The sequence below is a fragment of the Harpia harpyja genome, chromosome 7 (genome assembly GCF_026419915.1).
Source record: "Harpia harpyja isolate bHarHar1 chromosome 7, bHarHar1 primary haplotype, whole genome shotgun sequence".
In the NCBI taxonomy this organism is placed as follows: Eukaryota; Metazoa; Chordata; class Aves; order Accipitriformes; family Accipitridae; genus Harpia; species Harpia harpyja.
Window position 1 is genome coordinate 46505860 of NC_068946.1, and position 21255 is coordinate 46527114.

Here is a 21255-nt window from a genome sequence, read left to right on the forward strand (position 1 = left end):
CATATGGACAAACTATTTTGTATTTTTCAAACCAAATAAAACCAGTGGTAGAGTGACCTCTATATGCTCTTTATTACTAGGAAAAGTTCCCCAGTGAAATCAAAATCTTATATACGGTGTTCCTTTATTTTATTACTTGCTTTACAGAAAATATGTAAATTGTATATCAGAATAGAGCTATTTTTAATACAGTGTTCTTTTCTGTATCATAACATATATAAAACTCTACAGAAGAAAGTTCAATACCTAATTAAAAAGGTAGTTGGCCACTTTACTTTTTGAGATGTTGGTTTACCAATGACTGCAACAGCCGTATGGGATCTCTGTAAGGAGTTTGTAGGGGTTTTTTTTAGTTTAATTGAAGATTAAACTGTGCAACAGGTATTTACTCTTAATAAGACACCAACACAGATGAGAGATCCCAGCCTCATCCACAGAGGTCCCACATCACCACAACTTTTCATTTCTATATGGCATTTTACATACAGCTCACTCAGGGCTCATCTATACTGCATGAAAACTCCAACTCAGGGAAAATGGCTGGAGTTTACTTTTCATCAAAACATCCCTCTTTTAAGTGAAAGAGTAATAAATGAACACATCTTGTGAGGTGTACAGATTTCCTACAGTGTACTCTTTTAGCTAACAGGCTGTGCAACGACTGTTAGCAGGAAGTTATTTCAGCAGCATTTGTTAGTGCTGGTATATGACACAGGAATATTTTGTGCACTGTTACAGTCAATGTGGAGCTTGAAGAGCTATTTTGAATTTGACAGTGAAGGGAACACAGTGTTTTCCCAAACCAAGAATGGAGTCCTTCCTTTAGGGCCCTTTCAATAACTTCTACAGATGAGACAGGCAGAGTTTGAGACTGTTCCACCTCCCACTGCATTGGGGCTGAGCAGAAAATATCTGTATTTGAGTATCACTGCAAGTTCCTTTCACCTGGAGCCACCTCCATATTTGGAGGACACTTAGGAGAGCATCCAAGTTGAGGGAAAAGCAGTTTCTTTCTTGCAACTAGGATGACAGGTACTTATGGAAATCTTGCTAACTTTAGCTGTCCTTCTTCCAATCACCGAACCACCAGTACAAAACATAATCCACAAACCAAAAGGTAAATAAATGAAACAGGCAAGACTAAGACTGACTGATATTGGAAGAAAACAGGTTCATTGTTACTGCTATGTACAGCACTCCTCTAAGAATATCTTGCAAAGGGAAGACAAAGGCAGCATGGGGAAGCATGTCCCAAGATAGCACAAGGAACACAGAACACCGTAGTAACTCCAGCTCCCAGCCCAGGCTTTATGTTTATTCAGAGTGCTCCATGGGCTTCTATGGCCTTGGACCTCCATTGCTCTATCCCCATGAGTCATTACACAAGCCAGTTAGATTTCAGGTCATTGAGATGCACCTACATGTACTCCTCACACATTTTCTAACAGTACAAACACCACCTAGATATGCTGACATTAAATCAGAGTCCTTCCCTGTAAGTAGCTATTTCACAAAATACTGTATTGTTGTTCAAACAGCAGGCACCAAAGCCATTCGAGTTTGTTGGGACAGCATGCACATTCAACAGGTTTACACTTGAAAAGGATCACTTCCTACATTACAGTTACAGGGTAAGTTTTTGCCTTTTGTTACAGACACATGTAGTGCTCTGAAGGAAGAGTTCAGTACACAAGCACTGTCAGGCAGGAACCAAGATCCTGCCAATGCTCAACCGTCTAAGTAAGGTTATTTCCTTCTTGCTGTTAACAGCACAGTAACTCCCACACACCACTTTTGAGCATTTGCACCACTCAGTTATGCTGTTAGAAAAATGTCTGTCCAGTCTTAAACTTGATTTAAGACTAATACACACAAGCCTTTTTAGAGATGAACTCCCCATCAAATGAGGTACAGTCAAGGAGTTTTCAGACAGTTAATTCCTACTATGATCCTATAATCATTTAAGTAAACTAAAGAGAGAGGGGAATTTTCTCCTTCCTAAAGGAAGGGTTAAAATCCCAAGTGACAAATCCCTTAAAGAATAAAATTAAGTGCTGGAGGTGGGAGGGAAGAAAGGCATAATTTAATGATAAAGTTGGCAGAGTAAACAAAGTTTCCAACATCAACATTCAACTATAACATGCTATACTGCATTAATGCCTAATTTAAAGTTTAGTTAGCCTGGTTCAAACCCTTTGAGACAAAGGACAGATCCTGCTTTAATGCATCAGCAGCAGAGACAGCAGCAGCACATAAACCAGTGGTCTGATTCTAATCTAAGACATGTAGTGAATAGAGGTTTATCCTCCAGTGTAGTGCTAAATAACCTCCAATCCTGAGGGGTTTATACTTCAGATGTTGAATAAAGGAAAGATGCTTTTTCCCAGGCTTTTGCAAAAAGTTGTTTTTCTTTCCTAAGGAAACAGGAACTGTAAAAGGGAAACTATACACACAATCAAATCTAGAAGGAAAACAGGAATCGCTCATCTCTCATTTAATCTACAATATGGTTTCAGCTAGGCAAGTATTCTCAGCATTCTGCTATGAGTTTTCTTTCATACACACACCACTGTGTGCACTCCTGAACATACCCTGCCAGTACAAACTTTCTGAACTCCTATGAGCGTAGGCTGAAATAAAGATGTGTTGACTAGGAAAACACAGCTTGAGAGCTTTACATTTTTTGCATTATGAATACAAGCAATATGCAAGCCCTACCATGATGGAAGAGAATTATTGTCAACTTAAGTTATCAACATTAAGTGTCAGTATTAAAGTCCCTTGGGCATTGAGGATAAGAGAACCAGTGATTTTCTTTAGCTCTCACTATTCAGAATAATTCTTCATAATCCACCTAGTTTTCAGTTGTGATTTCATGAGAGTTGCTCATGTTACAATGAAACAAAAGCTCAGTATTTGTCTCCATATAGTAACTTTTCCAGGCATAGCCCAGCAATCTATCAGCTTCTCACAGATTCTTGTCCTGCACAGACCCACGACCTTTGATCATTTATTCCTGCAAGTCTTCCACCAGTTTACCCAGCCATAAACTCACTGTTCTCAATGGGGATAGTGCTACTTCAAGACACATTGTTAAACAGTTAGGGGCCACCAAATCCATCTGCTTTAGTCCCTTTCAGCGCTTATCCTTGTAGAGAAGTTCTACAGTTCAGACCCCTTTGCTTGCCTTTTCTTTTTTTGACACCCTGCACCTCTTACCAGGCTAAATCTGACACCCACCTTTAAAACGATGCTAAACTAACAACATACGTAAGTACTGCTATGGGCTCAAGTTCATTAGTTTTAAAGCTTATAAGGATCATAATTCCACGTTACTACCAGAATTACAAGGTTAAGCATCAAACACAGCCACACATTAACAAGCCTGCTAGAGAACTTAACAACTGAAGTCTCACCTATTATAGGCTAAAAACACCGCTGTTTTTTGTAGTTAGAAGTATACATAAAGCAATGCCTTTAAATCATTCTAACAGCAAACAGTCTTTCATAAATAGCCTAAAACAAGTTTCCTGGAGTACTTCTGTGTCACAGCAGTCATGAGACAAACAATTACAGTAATTACCTTTAACTGAAATCCAGTCTCATTCACCATTTCCTTCCATCCACCCTCCTAAAAATACCAGAAAAGAATGTTCTGTTAGAGTGATTTAAGAGTGCCGCAGCTTTTGCAAGTCCCTGTATCAGTCCCTATATCAGAAGAGCTTCTCCAGTAAGCCTGGGTCTGCCTCAGCTACCTTCCCCATGTCTTTTCAAGAATGTGGGTTAAGAATAACATGTCATTATGTTGTGCTTACATACTAACCTCCCCCCCCAAAACTCTCTCCTCTTCACTACTCAATTACCTCATTCTATCAACTGGGGGCTGGAGCCACACAACTTTGTCTAAAGAAGTAGCTCAGCTCTTTAGAAAGAAGGGTAGTTATCATCTATTACCTATTAGATTATCAGCAGCTCCAAGGACCTTTGCAGCTTGAGGCAGGGAGCATACAGAGAACATACAGGTGACAACTGTTTACAGCACACATGCAATCACCTCGTTTATGTGTAGAGGTTGGTTGTCCACTGTTTTCAGTTTCCATACACTGGTTCATCTACATACTATACTGTGCTGCAGTAAATTTATCTGCTCAGTCTGCTGTTTGGGAATCTCTCATCAAAGCACAGAAAAAAAACCCACATCCAACATCTCCTAAAGTTGAAAACTGCAGAATGCAAAGCTTTAGCTGACAATTGGATCACAACTTCTGCGGTAACATATTGTACTGGTTTTGGACCACGACACATGTGAATGGATCATGATTCAAACCGCAAAGCTAAAGAAATGGATATCCAAAAAGTGAATTGGAAGCCAGTACTGTCTCTGCAGCCAGCAGTATAGCATGCTAACTATTTCAGCTTTAGCCCTAGGGAAACTTTCCCAACATGCTGTTCCAAAGAGGTAGAAATACTCTCTTAGGAGCCTTAAAACTAGACTGGAAAAAAGTCATAAGGTACATTAGAAGGCCAATTGTACAACTGCAGTGGGCTGTTAAGATTTTAGATGGACAAGCCTTTTCCGCCTCAAGTTTATTCATGTTGTCTATCCTCCTTCTAGACACAGAACAAGCTATGGGTCAATGGGAGGGAAGAAGAGCAAAAGAACATTATCTTAAACAATCACTAAAGAATGTATTTAGAAAGGACATCACTTTACTATACCTGCGTTAAAAATGAATAAAAGATTTTGTCTTGGCAAAGAACAGGATGTGAAGCCACACGTAACAAGAAGTTTTCCAAACCGATTCTTCTTCTTTCCACAAAATCTGGATCCATATTATCTGCTGATAGCTTATGCCAAACAAAGTCAGCCTATTTAAACAGAAGAGTGTTAATAGTAAACAAATAACAAACAATACAAGGCAAGCCACAGCCTCAGCTTCCTTACCCTTTTTTCTGGCAAAGGTGGAACAACAATATGTGGATAGGTAACTGACAAATAATTCCTCAACAACTCAAATTCACTGTAACGTCGCCATAGGGAGTCCACCGGGGCACACTGTCCCTCACTCTGGGATTCAACAGCTCTGAAAAATAAAACAGCAAATTTGAGCATTAGTAAGCTATTGCCTTCTCCCTCATACCATCAGTACAATTATAGCAAAGGCCCTAAAGTTACTGCATAACTTGCCCATAATCTAAAGTAACCTTAATTAATTCCATGTCTACACATTTCATTTAAAAATATTTATAATTTCTGCCTGACTGTACTCAAATTTTTTAGGAACACAGGAAAAGTCAACACATTTTCATCACACCACAAACAGACAGGTAGGTCACAGTCAAGTAAATAGTCACACAAGTGACTTAGTTCACATCGCTACAGAATTAGACAGATTTCGCTTGGAACAATGTTGGGCTGCAAGCCAGCACAATTTCATGAGCAGCTGAAGGATACAGAATATTACAAGAAGGAATTTACTATTCAATGGGAGAGTCTTCACTTCAGAGGATAAAAATTGTCTTGCCTGCAACAGCTAGAATAGTTAAAAATATAACTTTAAAAATATTAAGAAATTTTAAAGGATATTTTTAGAAAAATGTAGCAAGTTTCAAAGCACTTCAATATTTTTGTTCAAAGTGATATCTTTTTATATTTAAGGACTAAGGATATGTAGTCTAACAAACTAGCTAAAGATAGGGTAAGCAGGTACAAAATTGATGCAGCTGAAAAATTTGTTGAAAACTTAAAGCCAACATCACCTAGCAAGGGCTTAAAGGATTTTATGTTACTATAAAAGGAGAAATCATGGAATATTTTAGGATTGAAAAGTAACATAAAAACTTGAAAAAAAGTCATCCTTCACACAAGACATTTAAAGCAACAGAAATACTTCGCAATATCATAAAATAAGCATCAGGTCAGTAACGCTTCTTGGTAGTTAGCATATGCCAGAATAAACACAAAGAGAGAATTCATATGAGGCACTTAACAGAAACCATCGATGTCTATGTCTACCTTAGTTCTTATATTAAGTGACTAATTAGCACACAAAGCACTAGCATAAACCTACATGAAACAGTATTAACTATGTTATGAGATTATCACAGATTAGTTGAGGTTGGAAGGGACCTCTGCACGTCTGTAGTCCAACTCTCTTGCTCAAAGCAGGTTGCTCAGAGCCACATCCAGAGCTGCTGCCTCTTATCCTCTCTCTGTACATCACAGAAAGAGCCTGACTGCATCTTCTTTACCTCCCCCACCAGGTATTGATACACATTGCTAAGATACCCTGAGCTCTCTCTTTCAGAGGCTGAACAACCCCATTTCTCAGCCTCTGTTTGCACATCAGACACTCCAAGCCTGTAATCATCTTCACGGCCCTTCACTGGACTTGATTCAGTATGTCCACATCCTTCTTGTACTGGGGAGCCCAGAAATGGGCACAGTAAGGTATGAACTACAAGTACTTACTCATATGGTACTCAGCAGAACAGGGGACTACATTATTTCTTCCAGCAGAATTCAGGCTATACAGTTCTTGAACTCACAAGAGCTTTCTGGAGTAAAGTTTTAAAAACATCTAAATAGCACACAAATTATTGATTTTTTAAGCTATTCTTAACCTACAGGGTTGGATTTCTAATGACCTTACTGAAAAAAAAATAACCCAATCCCGCTCCAGAGCAGCCCAAATTATTTGATACATTTAAACAAAATACAAGAAGCTTTTGTCATCCATTTCTGAACTCTCATTACAGAGGAGCAGCCTTCCTACAGCCTCGTTTAAAAAAATAAATAAATAAATAAAAAATAAATAATAAGCATGGTTTCATCTTGAGGTTGAAGTAATGTAATACAGAATTATGCAAAAGGAACTTTAAATGAGTAAGGCAGAACATTTTCTCTGTATCTATCCTTGCCTTGTGGAAAGGACATTTATTCCAGGTGACTGAATTTGTAGAAAAAAAAAAATTTCACAAGGAAGAACAAAAAAAGGATGTATTCATAAGCATTCACCACAAACTGCTGCAGATTAAAACTGTTTGAGACTGACTTAAGAAAACAAGGTGAGCACACTGCTGACAGCCACTGAATTGCACTGCCAACATCCCACAGAATTCTTCCCTATTAGAGTATTTCAATCCAACGAAGTTGCAACTGCAACCCCAGAGTTTTGAAGAGGGTAAGCTCAGTTTGACAGGCTATGCAGCATTCCTCTCTACACAAACTTTGCACAATTTAAACATTTCAAGAACACTTCAGCTAAAAGCAGGTATCTAGTGATTGTACTATTGCCGAGTTGGAGGTAAATTTAAATAGATAAAGAATTAAGCTACTATGCCCCAGAAGATAAGTTGTTTAGTTGACAGCTGAAGGCGCAAACCTCACTTTCCTAGAAGAGAAACTCCCAGCAGGGTTTGGTAAACAATCTGGCCATTCAAGACACTCACACAAAAAGTACTTCAGAATTAGGGATCCTTTTAATCTCCAGCTTCAGCAGCTATCAACCAGTTGCACTGACCTACACCACGGGTTTCAAGAGTACTACTTCTGCATGGGTTATTATCAACCCTTAAGCAAGACTGCCACCATCAATACATCATAGATTATGTGGACCCTGTCTGAGAACATACTGCACAAGCAAACATGAACAGGGAGATGAGAAAAACACAAGCCAGAACTGCACTGAGAATTCAGCCACATCCCAGGAGGACCCACCTGTGCTGCAGATATAGATGCTGCTGTGCCAGCAGGAAGGCACCGGAGACTCACCTAGAGCTAGGCAGACACATTGCACAGAGTGAAGAATGCTGCAGCCACCCTTACTCTAAAGGCAGGAAGATTACAGATTCAGATCTCAGATCTGGAACAAGGAGTTCTCCGTAATATAATGGATGTTCTATCAGACAAGAAAGAGAGCAAGAAAAAAACCACTGCAGGATACATTTGGTCCATTGCTATTAAATGTCTCCATCACTCCTATGCATAACCACTTCCCGGACACAGCAAATGCAACACTGGGATTGGCACATGAGTTGTGTTTAACTAGCTCTTCTTTCCAGTTTTCATTTTTCTGTAACAGGAGAGTTTCATTATTCATCTTTTTTTTTAAAAATTTAACTGAAGTTTAAGACTGAATGCATCACCTCATAACTAGAGGCAGGCTAGGTGTGCATACACTACTGACAGTTTATGGCAGCCCAACACATTTCAGAGTTACAGAGGCTTAAGAAGTTATCACCAAAGGTAAACTGCAAGAACAGTTCACTTTATTTTCTAAATATCATTCCTATTTTTCTTGTCAATATGAGCCCCTAAGGAAAAGTACTGCTAGCCACAATTATTTTTCATCTCCACTTAACCTATTCTATGCGCTTACACTGCCATGGGCAACTTCAAATATAAAGTTTTCAACCTCCTGAATATGAAGTATTTGGAAAAGTTCATTTGGCTGTTTCGTTTCAACACAGTGTGTACTTAAGTGTTGTCTTCTGCCTCTAACCCAATCAATTCCCAATGAAATGCAAGTCTGATCGTGTATTTATCACTTTCTGAATAACCTCTAACATCAATGAGGTCAGCACAGAGAAGGATGAAAAGGAGTTTATCTTTCAAGTAAGTTTCTGATCCAGACATTCCTACTCCACTTTCAAGTGCACTTCAGCAGAAGTACAACTTCACAAGATGTTAGAAAAGAACTATCCCGAATTTTGGTAGTATGCATTTGTAAGTGGCCTCAATATAGCACTTTCATACCAAATACAATTACAGTAATATACATTAGTAGTATAAAGTTAGGTAACTTGTCTTCCACAGTTGATCTGCCTTAACTCATCCTGCTCTCGCCTGCCATTCCTGCACACACCCATTTTTGCCTAGTCAGCTTTATCATGTAAAAGTTGATCCGTATTTTTCTTAGAACTCCCAATTCCTGCAATCAAGGGAGTCACATTATCATTTAGTAAGTTTCAACAGTTTTAACACCACAGGTGTGAGAAAAGAACTAAAGAATAGTGCTCTGCTACAAACTAACAGGAGAAAAAGAAATGAAATCAAGAAGAATGTCTTTATAAATTTAAAAGTGACTTCACAGATTCAAGTCTGGGGAACTACATATACTCTACTTCCATAGTACGGATTACAGGTTAGAAGAGAACGCACTTACATTTGACGTTCCTATCCTACAAATACTGAAGGAAGGCAAATACACCAATAGGATCGTCACATATTTTAATAGTATAGCAGTCCATTTATCATTTGTAAGGGTTCAGGTCAACACACCATCATCGGTAAGCTGTCATTGTAAGAGATCACAGCCTTCTGACAAAAGAACGTTCCAGTGTAAGTTATGCTCTTAATGCTTCATGACTGTTTTGCAGAGTTAATTATAAACTAGAAGCAGCAAAGACCATGTGGAGCCTTAACTGTGCAAAAGATTTCTCAACATGCCTGCTATATCAGCTTTGTATTTGTCGGAATTAACAAGAACACATCAGTTATTTAAAAAACAATCATCAGAGTAGTAACATCTCAGTCCACACACACAAATATCAAGCAGAAAATTAAATAGGAACCAAAATTTTGAAAGGTCATCTAGGAACGTAGTACTTCGGCAGGGAAGGACCACAGCTTTATAAAGAAGCGTAGTCCTACAGCAGAACAAAGCACTACTACTCCACAACGGAGATGCAGGCACCCTGTTACTTAAAGTTTTACATCCACAAGAGGCCTCAAGAACTGAAGGCGGAAGGAAGCAGACTGCCATACCAGATCATGCCACTCACCACATCTTCCCTGCCCACACTGAAGAAACTAAGGAAGTTTGCTAGATCTAAAGCCTACTGTCAATTTATTCTGACAAAGCAGATCTGCAGACAACAGGCTAGGCTTCCCTAAGTCTAAGTTAATCAAGCTTTACAACCCTTATGAAGGACACACAAGCCTCACATTATACCCTGAAGAAAAAGGTTAAATTACTACTAGAGAATCTTGAAGGTCAAACCTGCCTGCATAATTTGTTCTTTTTTAAACAGATGGCATCTGACACAACCTCCTCAACATAGTCTGTGTTAAGCAGCCTGATGTTATTTCTCTTCTCAGATCACACTTACTTCTTTTATTCTAACATACATTTATTCTCACTGTCTTAGAAGTGAGAATGCTGCCTTTTTTGGTTGTAGTTGTTGTTTTTAATCTTTATATAACACAGTTCTTGTTTGGGGTGAAAAGCAGTTAAGAGACAACAGGTAAAGGGAGCAAATGGGACAGCAAAACAGGTAGATAGACATTTGTCCAGAGAAATGCCTGGATGTTCTTCCTTGCCCAACATCCCATTGCAAAAAGCTGAACCCTAACAGTTGCACCTCAGCAAGAGTCTGCCACCACACTGTCCCTTCTCTGCAGGACGGAAATCCCTGCTGCCTCTGCCACTAGCAGCACCTGCTCTAGTCGTTTTTTTCAACAGGCTGTGAAACTTCAGTTTAGTGACTTTTAGTGACCGGAAGGGGAAGACATTTCAGGAGGGCAGCTGTGCAGCACCCAGCAAAGCAGCTATGCTTTTTAAATTAACCCACTCAAATAAATTTAAGACACATTTCGAAATTATTAATACTAGTTTAAGATTCCCCCTTACGCTCAGGCAAAAGTAAAAGCAGCCAGATTCTGCTCTTTAGAGCACACAATGCTGCTGAGTTGGGTAAAGGAGGGGAGCAGCAAAATTCTTTGCAAAGCTGTGGTGGGAAAGTACTATACAGCCCTCAATTATAAGCCTGCGTCCACACCACTGCCTTTTAAACGAGGTAATAAGAGTCTGAAACTGCATGGATGGATTTGGGACGGGCAAGCAAGATGAGAGAAATAATTTTTTTTAATCACACCAAAAGTGTCTCCACCTGGTTACATATGAGACCATAAAATATCACCAATTACAAGAGCATTTCTCCCCAGGAACCCCGTTCCAGAAAGGAAGTAGAAATCCACAAAGGTACTCATTACACTTAATACCTTCATTACCATCTAATTTTTTAGACCACATTATGAACTCCACCATTAAATGCAAGTACTGCAGACCAGTTTCAATTAAGATTATAATCACTTGTTGACATTCAGTCAAACTTCTCAATTTATTTTGGTTTTAAAAACACAATATAATACTTGTACAGTCTTCAGGCAGGAAAACCATATGTTTCCCCTCTAAGTACAGTTTTAACAATGCAAGTTATTCATTGAATGAACCAACTTGCCTGAAAAAAAATTAAAAGACAAAATTGAAACATTCAGCTTTTACATTCATAACTGATGTTATCATAAGTGATTAGAAGATTACATTACACCAAAAGTCATGTTCATTTGCCTTAATTCAAAGTGCCAATGTGAAAACTTTAGTCCACCTAATTAACCTCTTCCCATTTCCCATTTAAAACTAATTATCTTAAATGAGCCATTAAACAATTCTCAATGCAGTAAAAAGAGGAATGGCTGCAAAATATTAAATCAGACGAGAAGGAAATACATCGGTTTATTTCCTTGTAAAAACAATCACCTCTTCAATCGCAGAAGCAGTAACTTTGCTTTCAGCCTTTGACCTTCCAGTGTACAAGAAGTGACAATTCCACTCTCCTACAGCGGACAAGGTTCACTCTCCATTTTAGAGGGCTGAGAAACTTTTTCCATTAGCTATTTGGAAATGGTCTCTGTATCTAGGCCTCTCAACAGACAGAAGAGCAATCATTACAGATCAACTACGTGCTTTGTAAGACACCAGAAGTTACCTGACAAGCTGTATGATGACATGAGGAAGAGGCAGTTCTCTTGCCAGAGGATTTTTCACAGCCAGGTGTTTTGTTTTTTGTTTTTTTTTAAAATACTGTCACCCAGTTTGCTGTATTTAACTAAAATAGACATCTACTAGCCAGGTTAATGATTCATAGTATCAATTAAGTAAAAATCAGCAGTAAAGTAAGTTTTCACCTCCTTCATCTTATTTCACCTCCTGACTCTCCCCTGTTTAAAGCTCTTGCTGAATTCAGACTTTCTTCTTTTTTCCCCTTGTACCTCCTTTGGACGGAGCAGACAAGTCTTCCTGACTCTCAGTGACCAAAATCCGCATTTTGTTGTTTTATCAGAAGAAAACATACCTCTGCAGGCATTCATTCTGTGCCTCTCCCCAGGAAACGCATGCCTGGGCTCTTCAGCTAGCCCAACATGGAACAGAAGACTTTGGGAAAGGAACTCAAACAAATCGTAACAAAGGAAAAACTCCTGAAGTCCCATGGTGCAGCACTGCTACCACTGAACTGTGACCTGGCTGGCTACTGATTTCCAAGTTCATTTCTCTCACAGAAACTCTCTTTAGAAGTCCTTACGCTTTGGATGGGCAATCCAAGGTCTTAAGGGAGAAGCAGGTATCGCTCATGTCACAATTTAACTAATGGAAAACTTTCCAAATCCTGAAAGCAGAAATAAGATTAGGAACTTCTCCAGCCATACTGGGGGAATAACAAGGAAATATACTGAGCCACTCTGTCAAATTACTTCAAAAGGAAGGAAAGACCAGTAGGGCTGGAAACCAGGGATCCTGCTATTAAGTAGTCAGCTATGAGGCTGCACAAGGTTGTGTTACTTTTTCCTAAAGCCACATTAAAAAAAACCCCACCCAAATAACACACTCTAGTCATCATACTGTGTGACCAGGACCACCAGGCTAGGGATCTGAAAGTCAGCAGGGACAGAAGCAAAGTTAACTAAATGGAAGTGTCCTACTACTAAAGAAGAAATATTTTACTTTAAAGGAAAACAGGAAAAAAAGGTATCCCTGTATGTACTATAATTAAAAGTCCATCAACACAGAGCACATAGAGGTGCTCTGCATTCTGATTAACTTTCAGCTCTGTCATGAAAAACAACGGGTACAAGAACAGGAGTCAAATTTTGTGTTTTATACTATCTCAGTTCTTGTAGTTTCATGCAGACTCTGGTAAAAGACACAGCTGCCTAAATTTCTAACAGGTAAGCAAGTCTAAATTTAAGTGAGGTCCTGGATATTTGCAATTTCCCTTACAGAAAGCAAGTGATACGCTGAGCACCTGCATCTCAAGAAGAAGTATTTAGCTACACATCTTAATGATAAGAATTTGTACTTGCCTTAATGCCATTTCCCACAAAGAGGTGGATGCGTTCCTCTGTTCTCACAGGGAGAACATAAAAACTAAGTTATTTTTAAATAACAGTATAGTTCAACGGAAACTGTGAAACAAACTGACTTCAAGACTAATTGAATAGAAATAACTAATTGAACAGAAATAGCTCACCACAAATCTAATTAGCTAATGCAGAAAGGGGATGCTTTCAGGAAGCATGACCCTTGGAATTTGCTGAGGCTCTGCAGTCTACAGCAGCGGAATTTGTTTTGTCTCAAAGAAACAGATCTACGTCAAGGTATAATATCACTTAAAAAAAAAAAGAATCAACAAAAGTCACATGAAAATGTGAGAATAGTAATAAATTCATTTCGAAAAGAAAAAGGAAGCAATGCCATCACTTGCATTTTGAAAACAGTTTCACCAGCACTACTGAAACCAACATGTTAAAAGTTTAGGTACTCAGCTCCTGTTCTGTAACAAATACACAGTGGTTGTAATTGCATCCATCTTGTGTCTCTTATTCACCCAGATGCAATTCCTCAATTCAAACTGAAATTAAATCCTAGATAACAGTAATGGCAGAACCCCAGTTCACATAAACCTAATGCAACTATTATTAAGCGGTATTCCTTTTATATTACTATAAACCGAGTTTTATTCTTCAGCTACAAAATATCCTATTACCCACAGACAAATTGCTGTGAAGCCCACCTACAGCTAGAGGCTCAGCAGGAAGCACATTTAATAGCCACCAATTATATTTATGCAAGAATTTTGCTTTCTCAGCAAAAGGAATAGAGAACCTATTTTATTAGAGATGTGACAAACCCACATTTTCAATAGTTCTGTGACAAACATGTAATTGGTCTTGGTATTTGCTGACCACAGAATAAAATAAATCTTAATGAAAGAAAGCAATCTGGGCAGCAAAATACAGTTTTGCCACTATGAAAGAACCACTGGGAAAGACCAGCAGGAGCGAGTCTGAAGTAACGTAAGGATGACTGGGAAAGGAGATGCAGTCAGCATGTTCTGGGGCTACATAAAGATGCCCCCAGAGTACACTTCACATCACAGTTAGACACCAATGATTCCGATTTTCTTCTCTTTTCCTTCAGAAATATCATTAAAAGAAAAATAACATTACTTATGTGAGAAGATGTAAGCTTTAATATCAAAAAACTGTGAAAGTATTTTTTTTAAACATCTGAGCAACTGCCAAAGAGCTACAATATTTGAAAAATATAATGTACGTCTATTTGGGATTTTATTCTTAAAGCTTAGCAAAAATATAGTAAATGTATCCCAGCAGGCCTGCAGTCAGTGTGATTGGTGTGTACCTTCATCAGTTAAACAAGCCAAGAAGCCTCTTAACCAGTAACTAGAAGACCTATGTGACAGTATTACAATTTGAACTCTTCAGAGTCTTTGCAAAATGCAACTGCTTTGTTTCAGAAGGTTTTATCTATACAGCAGATCATTCCCAAGGCAAGGCCCAAAGGTTAAAACTGTTAATATAAAAAAAGAAAGACACAAAACTCCTAATAAAGTCTGATTTTGAAATTCTTGCTTCAGCTGAGTAACATGATCCTGCATAACAGGAATCATCTGTGACTGTTTCAGAAGTAACAATAAGTTAGAAGAGATTTTAAAGCTTTGTTCACTACTCAATACTTAAAATTGCAAGTTGACTTTGTGGTATCGAGCGTGTTTACCATACTTGTATTATTAATCTTGCTAATACAAGAAGATTGAAGGCAGTAAGTTCTCCAGTGAAAGTTCAAGCTAGTATGAAGGAAGGAAATAGTTAATTAACCCTAACCCTCAGAGCATCTACAAGGAGTATGTGGTGATCAGATCAAGCAAAACACTTCAAATACTAGTGGAGCAGTAAATTTTGACCACATGATATAAGTCATGAGACTTCTTTATATTCTTGTGATCTCAAACAAGCCTAACCATTACTTTAGACCTCAGTGCACAACCTCTGTTACACACAAGCTGCACATACACCCCCATATATATGTATATGAATTTATCCAATCCATGTCTAAGAAACAACCAAGCAGTTGTTGACACCATATTAAAGCAACATCTTTCAAGCACACATTTTTCCACCTAGCTCCAAATGAAGAACTACAGTACACAGTTACACAACACCAGCATTAGTACCGAACTGGAGATCAGATGCCAAGTTTTCACAGGAAAAGATCCTCCAGAGTAGGGTGATAACTGCGTAACAAATCACAAACCAGCTAAATCCTCTCATCAACTGTACCTGAATATTTTTAGGCGTGGAAGGAGGGAGAATCTGTTTAGAATGGCACATCCGCATACTCTGAGAGTGAGCTCTCATCACCCACCTTGTCTCAATGAGGTAAGCAGTGTACGTTTCTTGCATGTTCATGGCATTTCTCCCAGTCCGTTTTTCAGCTTCTGAAACAGTGATTTCCATTTTTTTTGCCAAACAGTCTTCCATCTTTTCAGAGGAGGAAAATAAAGATTCATGTAACATTAGCCATGCAGGGCAAAGGCTACTACTAGCCCTACCCTCCCTTCTCCCACACCACATTCATTCAAATAAGACAGCTCTCTATAGGATACAGGCTTTGGCAGGGTTTCATTTTATACCTATGTTCTGTATCACATTTGTAAATGAAAACAGAAAACCTGCTTTTGGGTAAAAAACCCAAAGTCAACAAACAGACAACTTGGGATACCAAAAGCTATCATGAGCCGGGAAGATACAGAAAAAGAGAAATATTTTTCCTTACAGGTAACAAAGTAACTTTTTTTAAAAACAAACAAACCAACCCTAGTACTTTCTACCCACACACTTCCCTACTACTGGTGAATTCCTCCTCAGGACACCTGGGACACACGTAACCACCTCTCCCCTTCCACAGGAAACAGAATACATCCGGACCGAGATGTTTTTCTTTTAATCTCTCACGTGCCCACCCTGGAAAGGCAGAGCCGAATTGAGCAGGGAGGGGGATTTATTTGTGAAATTAAGGGGGAGGCAAATTGAGAAGATAACTAATAACAATAAATAAAAGTAATAATCTGGCACTAGGGACGAGGGCAGACGGTACACAAAGCTCTCTGACACCGGCCACAATGGGGCTGGAAGGAGAACCCCGCAGCTCGGAGGGTCGGGCTGCACAGTCTCGGCCCCGGGCAGGGGCTCGACCCCGGGCAGGCGGAGGGAGGGCTCGTCCCACCTGTAGCCCCTTCCCGCCGCGGCGAGCAGCGCTGGGCTACCGCCCGGCCCCGGCCTGCCCGCGCCGGCCGAGCCCCGCACCCCTCCCCGCCCGCCCCGCCGCCGGCGGCGCGGCGGCCGGGCAGTACGCTCAGGAAAGCCCGGTGCTCGGCCCCGGCGGAGTAGGCCGTGCCAAGGCCGGCGGCCCGCGGCGGGGGGACGCCGCCCCGCCGCCGCCACCGCCGCCGCCACCCCCCGCACCCTCACCGTGGCTACGGGCTGCTCCGGAGGCGGGAGGCCGCTGCGGGGCGCGGCGCCGTCCTCCTCCGGGCGGCTATCGCTCGGCTCGGCCTCGGCGCTCTCCATGGGGATAAGGGGCTCGGCCGCCTCCCTCCGCGCAGGCGCTGAGGCCGGCTCCGGCGGGCAAACTCATCGCAGGTCCTAGAGAGAGCGGCCGGGGCGGGGGCGAGCGTCCGCCCGGGGGCCGGCGCTGCCCACGGCCGCCGCCGGGGCGCTGGGTGAGGCGGCCGGCCGGCGAGGGGCTGAGGCGAGGCGGGCTGAGGCGAGGCGGAGCCCGCCGGCCCTCGGCCTTCCTTCCCCGGCCCTCCGCTGCCGCCCGCCTCGGCCGGCGCTCGGCGATTGACTTGATCCAAGCCCTTTCTAGGCTGCTGGCGTCCTGCCCGCCTTTCTGCCAAAACCTGCCTCGTTGGGTCCCCGGCGGTGGGCACCCCTTCGCGAACAGGGGGGTGAAGACGTGCTCCGCTCGCCCAAAGCCAGGCATCGTCAGGCTCCTGTCCGGGAGAGGGACAGAGCTCCGCCGTCCCCTGGGCGCTCATCCTCACCCATACAGGCGTAAATGTTGATGTCTAGGATTCATTTTTGTTGTTGTTCCTCTCGGTGCTCGGGTCACCGAAGAGTTTCTGATGCGCCCGTGCCGCGTCTCATCTTTCGTCCGTAGCAGGACAACTTGTCATTTTGTTTTATAGAGTCTCTTTCAGCAGCTATTAACTTTCCCACAGGGTGTTTGCTAACACTAGGCAGCTCGGGTTATTTTTTTAAAGCCCGCCAGCCCGTTGTTTCCCCACTCTCAGTCCTTTACAAGCAGCGAAGGACTCGGTCATGCTGTGTTGGCGTTTACTTACCCTCCCGTCTGCGCTGCCTTCATCGGCTCCCTCCCGGCAGCGGTACGAGGTCCAGAAGGGCGTTCTCCTTCCCGCCATCTCTGCTGGCTAACGCCGAAGTGTGTCCCGTCCCATCGCGCTTCCCCAGGAGGTACCTGAATAGTTAAAATCCCCCGAGTTCAGCTCTGGGGAAGCCTCTGTAGTTTATTTAATAAAAGCCCCAGCTGTCTCATCTCTTCTCATTGAGTAGGAACAAACCCTACTGTGCATTTCTGTGATTCCTATGCCGTCTTTTTGGAGAGGCGTTCAGCAAGTCTGCCCCACAGCTCCTACTGAACATCAGTTCATATATCACACACACACACACTATATATATATACACACACGCCTTCATTATCGCAGCCTTTGGGTTTATTCCCTCACGACCCCATGGTGCCCACGCAGTCCTTGTGGTGCCGGCAAACTGGACGGAGAGGTTCTTCCTATTTATTCCTTGTACTCCAAACATCATTTCGGACACTCAGGAGCAGCCCCATTGTTCTCTGGTTTACATATCACATCACTCCCTTGAGATTTCCTATTTTTGCACCACATTCATGTCCTTTGATTCAAGCAGTACATTTTTTGTTATTCTCATGTAGCTTTTTTTTCTTTTCCTGCCCTCTTCAAACCCAGGTTAAAGGCCACCTCAGGGGATTAAAGAGATGATATTACGGGTTTCTTTGCTTTCTTCTGCTTTGAGTAGGAAACGATTTTTCTGGTGTTGACCAGAGCTGAATTTGCATGCATTTTTCATCCAAATATTAATCTTTTTCTTTCAACAACAATTAAAATAAATCTCAAAATCCCCTTTGAAGACCCCATGAATTAATATTTGGTGTCTGGTTTCTATTCTGTTGTCTTCAATGTTTATTCAACTTTTTCCTGAGATTGTTTGAACTGATACCTCAAGTCCCTCCTTTCCCACCCCTCCACCACTGTAGCTGGATGGAGTTTCCCAAGCTTTTCCACAAAAGGCTTTCCTAGAACAAAAGTTTTTTACAAGTATGTGAACTGTGATTTGTCCTCTGAATAGGACTGATTTAAGATTTGTTTTCTAAACCCAAAGTCCAGTTTAGACGTAAAAGCATGATTGCACATTGTAAGACAAAGTCTGTTTTCCATTAGGGTATGATTTCCTTATGTTTACTCAAGATGTACATTAAGATACATACCTTGTATCAATTACACTTGCATTTGCAGGATGTGCGTACTGAAATTTTTCTGATCCATATCAGCGATATAATGGAAATATTTATGTGAAACTCATGCAGGATATCATACTTTGTATTAAATATTTTTATTACGGAAACAACATTATCAATAGCATACAGTAATATTTTGCAGGTCTAACATTCAGTCATTTCAAAAACTATTTTCAGCTTTGAATTTTCTTACTACTACTAAGAGATGTGGAGAAGAGTTAAAACACTACGTATGTAGGAGGAGGATAATGACAGAAGTGCCCAAATCAAGATGACCAACAGCCTCGGTAGCCCTCACGTACATTATAGCCTGGGGGGCTTTAGAGGAGAGTGTGAGATATCCTGACAAACTAGTGTGCAAGGAAGAGGTCTTCGATAAGCACCAAAGTCTCCAACAAAGTGCTCTTCCTGAGCCACATTTCCCCACCCCAGCCTGCAAAGTGGTCTAACAGTATTTTCTCACAGCAAAATGGTCCCAGCACAGCACTGCTTTCAGGAGTACTTCCAGGACTTGCGCTACTTTAGTGTTTCCCCCCCAGCTAGGCACAACCACTAGTGCAGTCAGGCTCTCTTTGAACCCCCTCTTGTCAGGAGGTGAGTCTGATTTCCTGCAGGTGACTCTAACCAGGACACTCTCCTGCTCTTCACTAGGCAGCATGTCCCTTGTTCTTCAACCATAAGAAAGCAAGCTCCACTCAACTTCCTACCTACAAGTCCCTTCAGCCTCTGAAGCTGTCATCAGAGAGGTAGATTTTCTCAAAAACAACCTTTTCACATCAAAGCGCTATTGACTTCCTTACCAGAGAGTTACACTTCTTACAGGAGAGAAAGCAATACCCCAAGTTCACCAAACACAGACGCTCCTTTTTGCAAGTTTTAGTATGCTTTCTCTAAGGCATGACATCATATGCAGAAGCAGCAGACTGCCTCATTGCCCTCCCCTCAGCTGTTCCTGACTCCCGGCACAGTCTCTGGCAAACAGGGACCTCATCTTTTTCTAGCCTGTAAGTCCATTCTTTTTAATCCTACTGGTACTCGGGATAAACTGCATTTTGACTGAAGAAAGCTAAGCAAGGTATATTACCTTATAACTAGCTCCCTGATGCTTTTTGTAAGGTTATGTGTATTACCTTTCCTGCTTGGATCTTTTGACAGCCTGTTCTAGCAAATAACACACCTTAAACAAAAAATACGTGCCATCTTAGTGGGAAATATTTCAGATAATTTCCACTTTGTCACAACACTAATTTTCAGCAACTTCATTTAGAGTTCCTCATCCCTTCAACTTCTTAGAAGTAGTTAGAATTAAATGATAATACAGCCACCACCACCACCCATCACTTTGCTACTGAGAACTTAAATGAAAACACCTAAAGCAGTGGCTATGCTTTGCATCTATCCCACAACACCCATGGCCTTTCAATAACCTCAGGAAGAGAGAGTTAACCAGCCAATATTCCTGCTGACAAGAGATATGTATCTATGTGCCTGTGCAGTGTCAGGCTGCATCGGTGCTTGCAAGCAGTGAGGTACAGTATGAGTAAATTCATGGAGAAAGAGCTGGAGCTGAGGACCCACCATCCACACCATACATATTTTAGGGGATATTTTCTAGGGTGCCTCTAGCCCGCTCCCAGGGACTGGCCACTCTTCACATCTTCCAGTTTAGCTGCTACTGAAAAAAATCCAGCATGCGCATGCCCTAAGACTGCCTTGTAGCACAAGCCAAAGAAGGATGACTGGGAGTTTCCCTTCAAAAGCACATTCCTGATCCATGGTTCAGGCTCCTGGATCCTATCATAATTTCACTACCAATAATAATAATGCAAAGATCATGAGTCAGGCTGTCAAACTGCTCATGCCTCCCTCTGCAGGCTAATTCCTTCAGACCTGAAGGTGCTTGCTAACCGGAGGCATTCGGCAGCCGAAGCGATGCCAGCTTGTGCTTTTGGTCTTCAAAGGCTGATCCTCACTGAAGACCCTGGTGTCTGTCTGCATGTGATGTCATTGGTATGATGGATGGAGCAGAAAACAGCAGTTGCTTAGGTTCCCTAAGAAAACACAGCGGATGAATGAATGTCAAGGAACCATCAGTAAAATGCATGAGTACCTGCTTCAGCATGGAAGAGTGCAGGAGGAAAAGTAGGTTCAAACAGAATAAACGGGAAGTCTTCTCCTCACATGACTCCAGGCTCCTCATAGACATATTTCTACCATTCTAAATGGCTGTGTGAAATGGCCACTAAACAGCAGAAAAATCGACATTTTGGTAATTACTCAGAGAAAGAAAAACTCATGGAAAGATAAGTGGAGAGTGGAAAAGAGATATGGGTGTCTTTTGGGGTGGGGGAAATCACCTGATCCCACTCAGTCTGAAATTGGTAGCAGTGGTTTCCATCCATTTCAGCAATGGCAGATCTGGATCCATGAATACAAACAAGAAAGCCAAAACTAATCCACATTTTTGAAAGAATCTGTACAAGCACATCAGTAGTATGAAAGAAAATTTACTGAAAGTGGCTTCAAAAGCAGCACAAAGCAAGCC

The 21255-nt window shown here is 41.3% G+C and overlaps 1 protein-coding gene across 1 annotated transcript in view; it reads right to left on the reverse strand.

The window, feature by feature from the left end:
- The window catches only part of SNX4 (sorting nexin 4), a 34017-nt gene extending 16858 nt beyond the window's left edge, over window positions 1-17159 (reverse strand). Inside the window, 6 exon segments of the mRNA XM_052792673.1 lie at window positions 3584-3631; window positions 4720-4869; window positions 4946-5084; window positions 15507-15622; window positions 16613-16729; window positions 16731-17159. Coding sequence (XP_052648633.1) covers window positions 3584-3631; window positions 4720-4869; window positions 4946-5084; window positions 15507-15622; window positions 16613-16729; window positions 16731-17126 — 966 coding nt within the window. The 5' untranslated portion in view covers window positions 17127-17159.
- Window positions 17160-21255: the final 4096 nt, after the last annotated feature.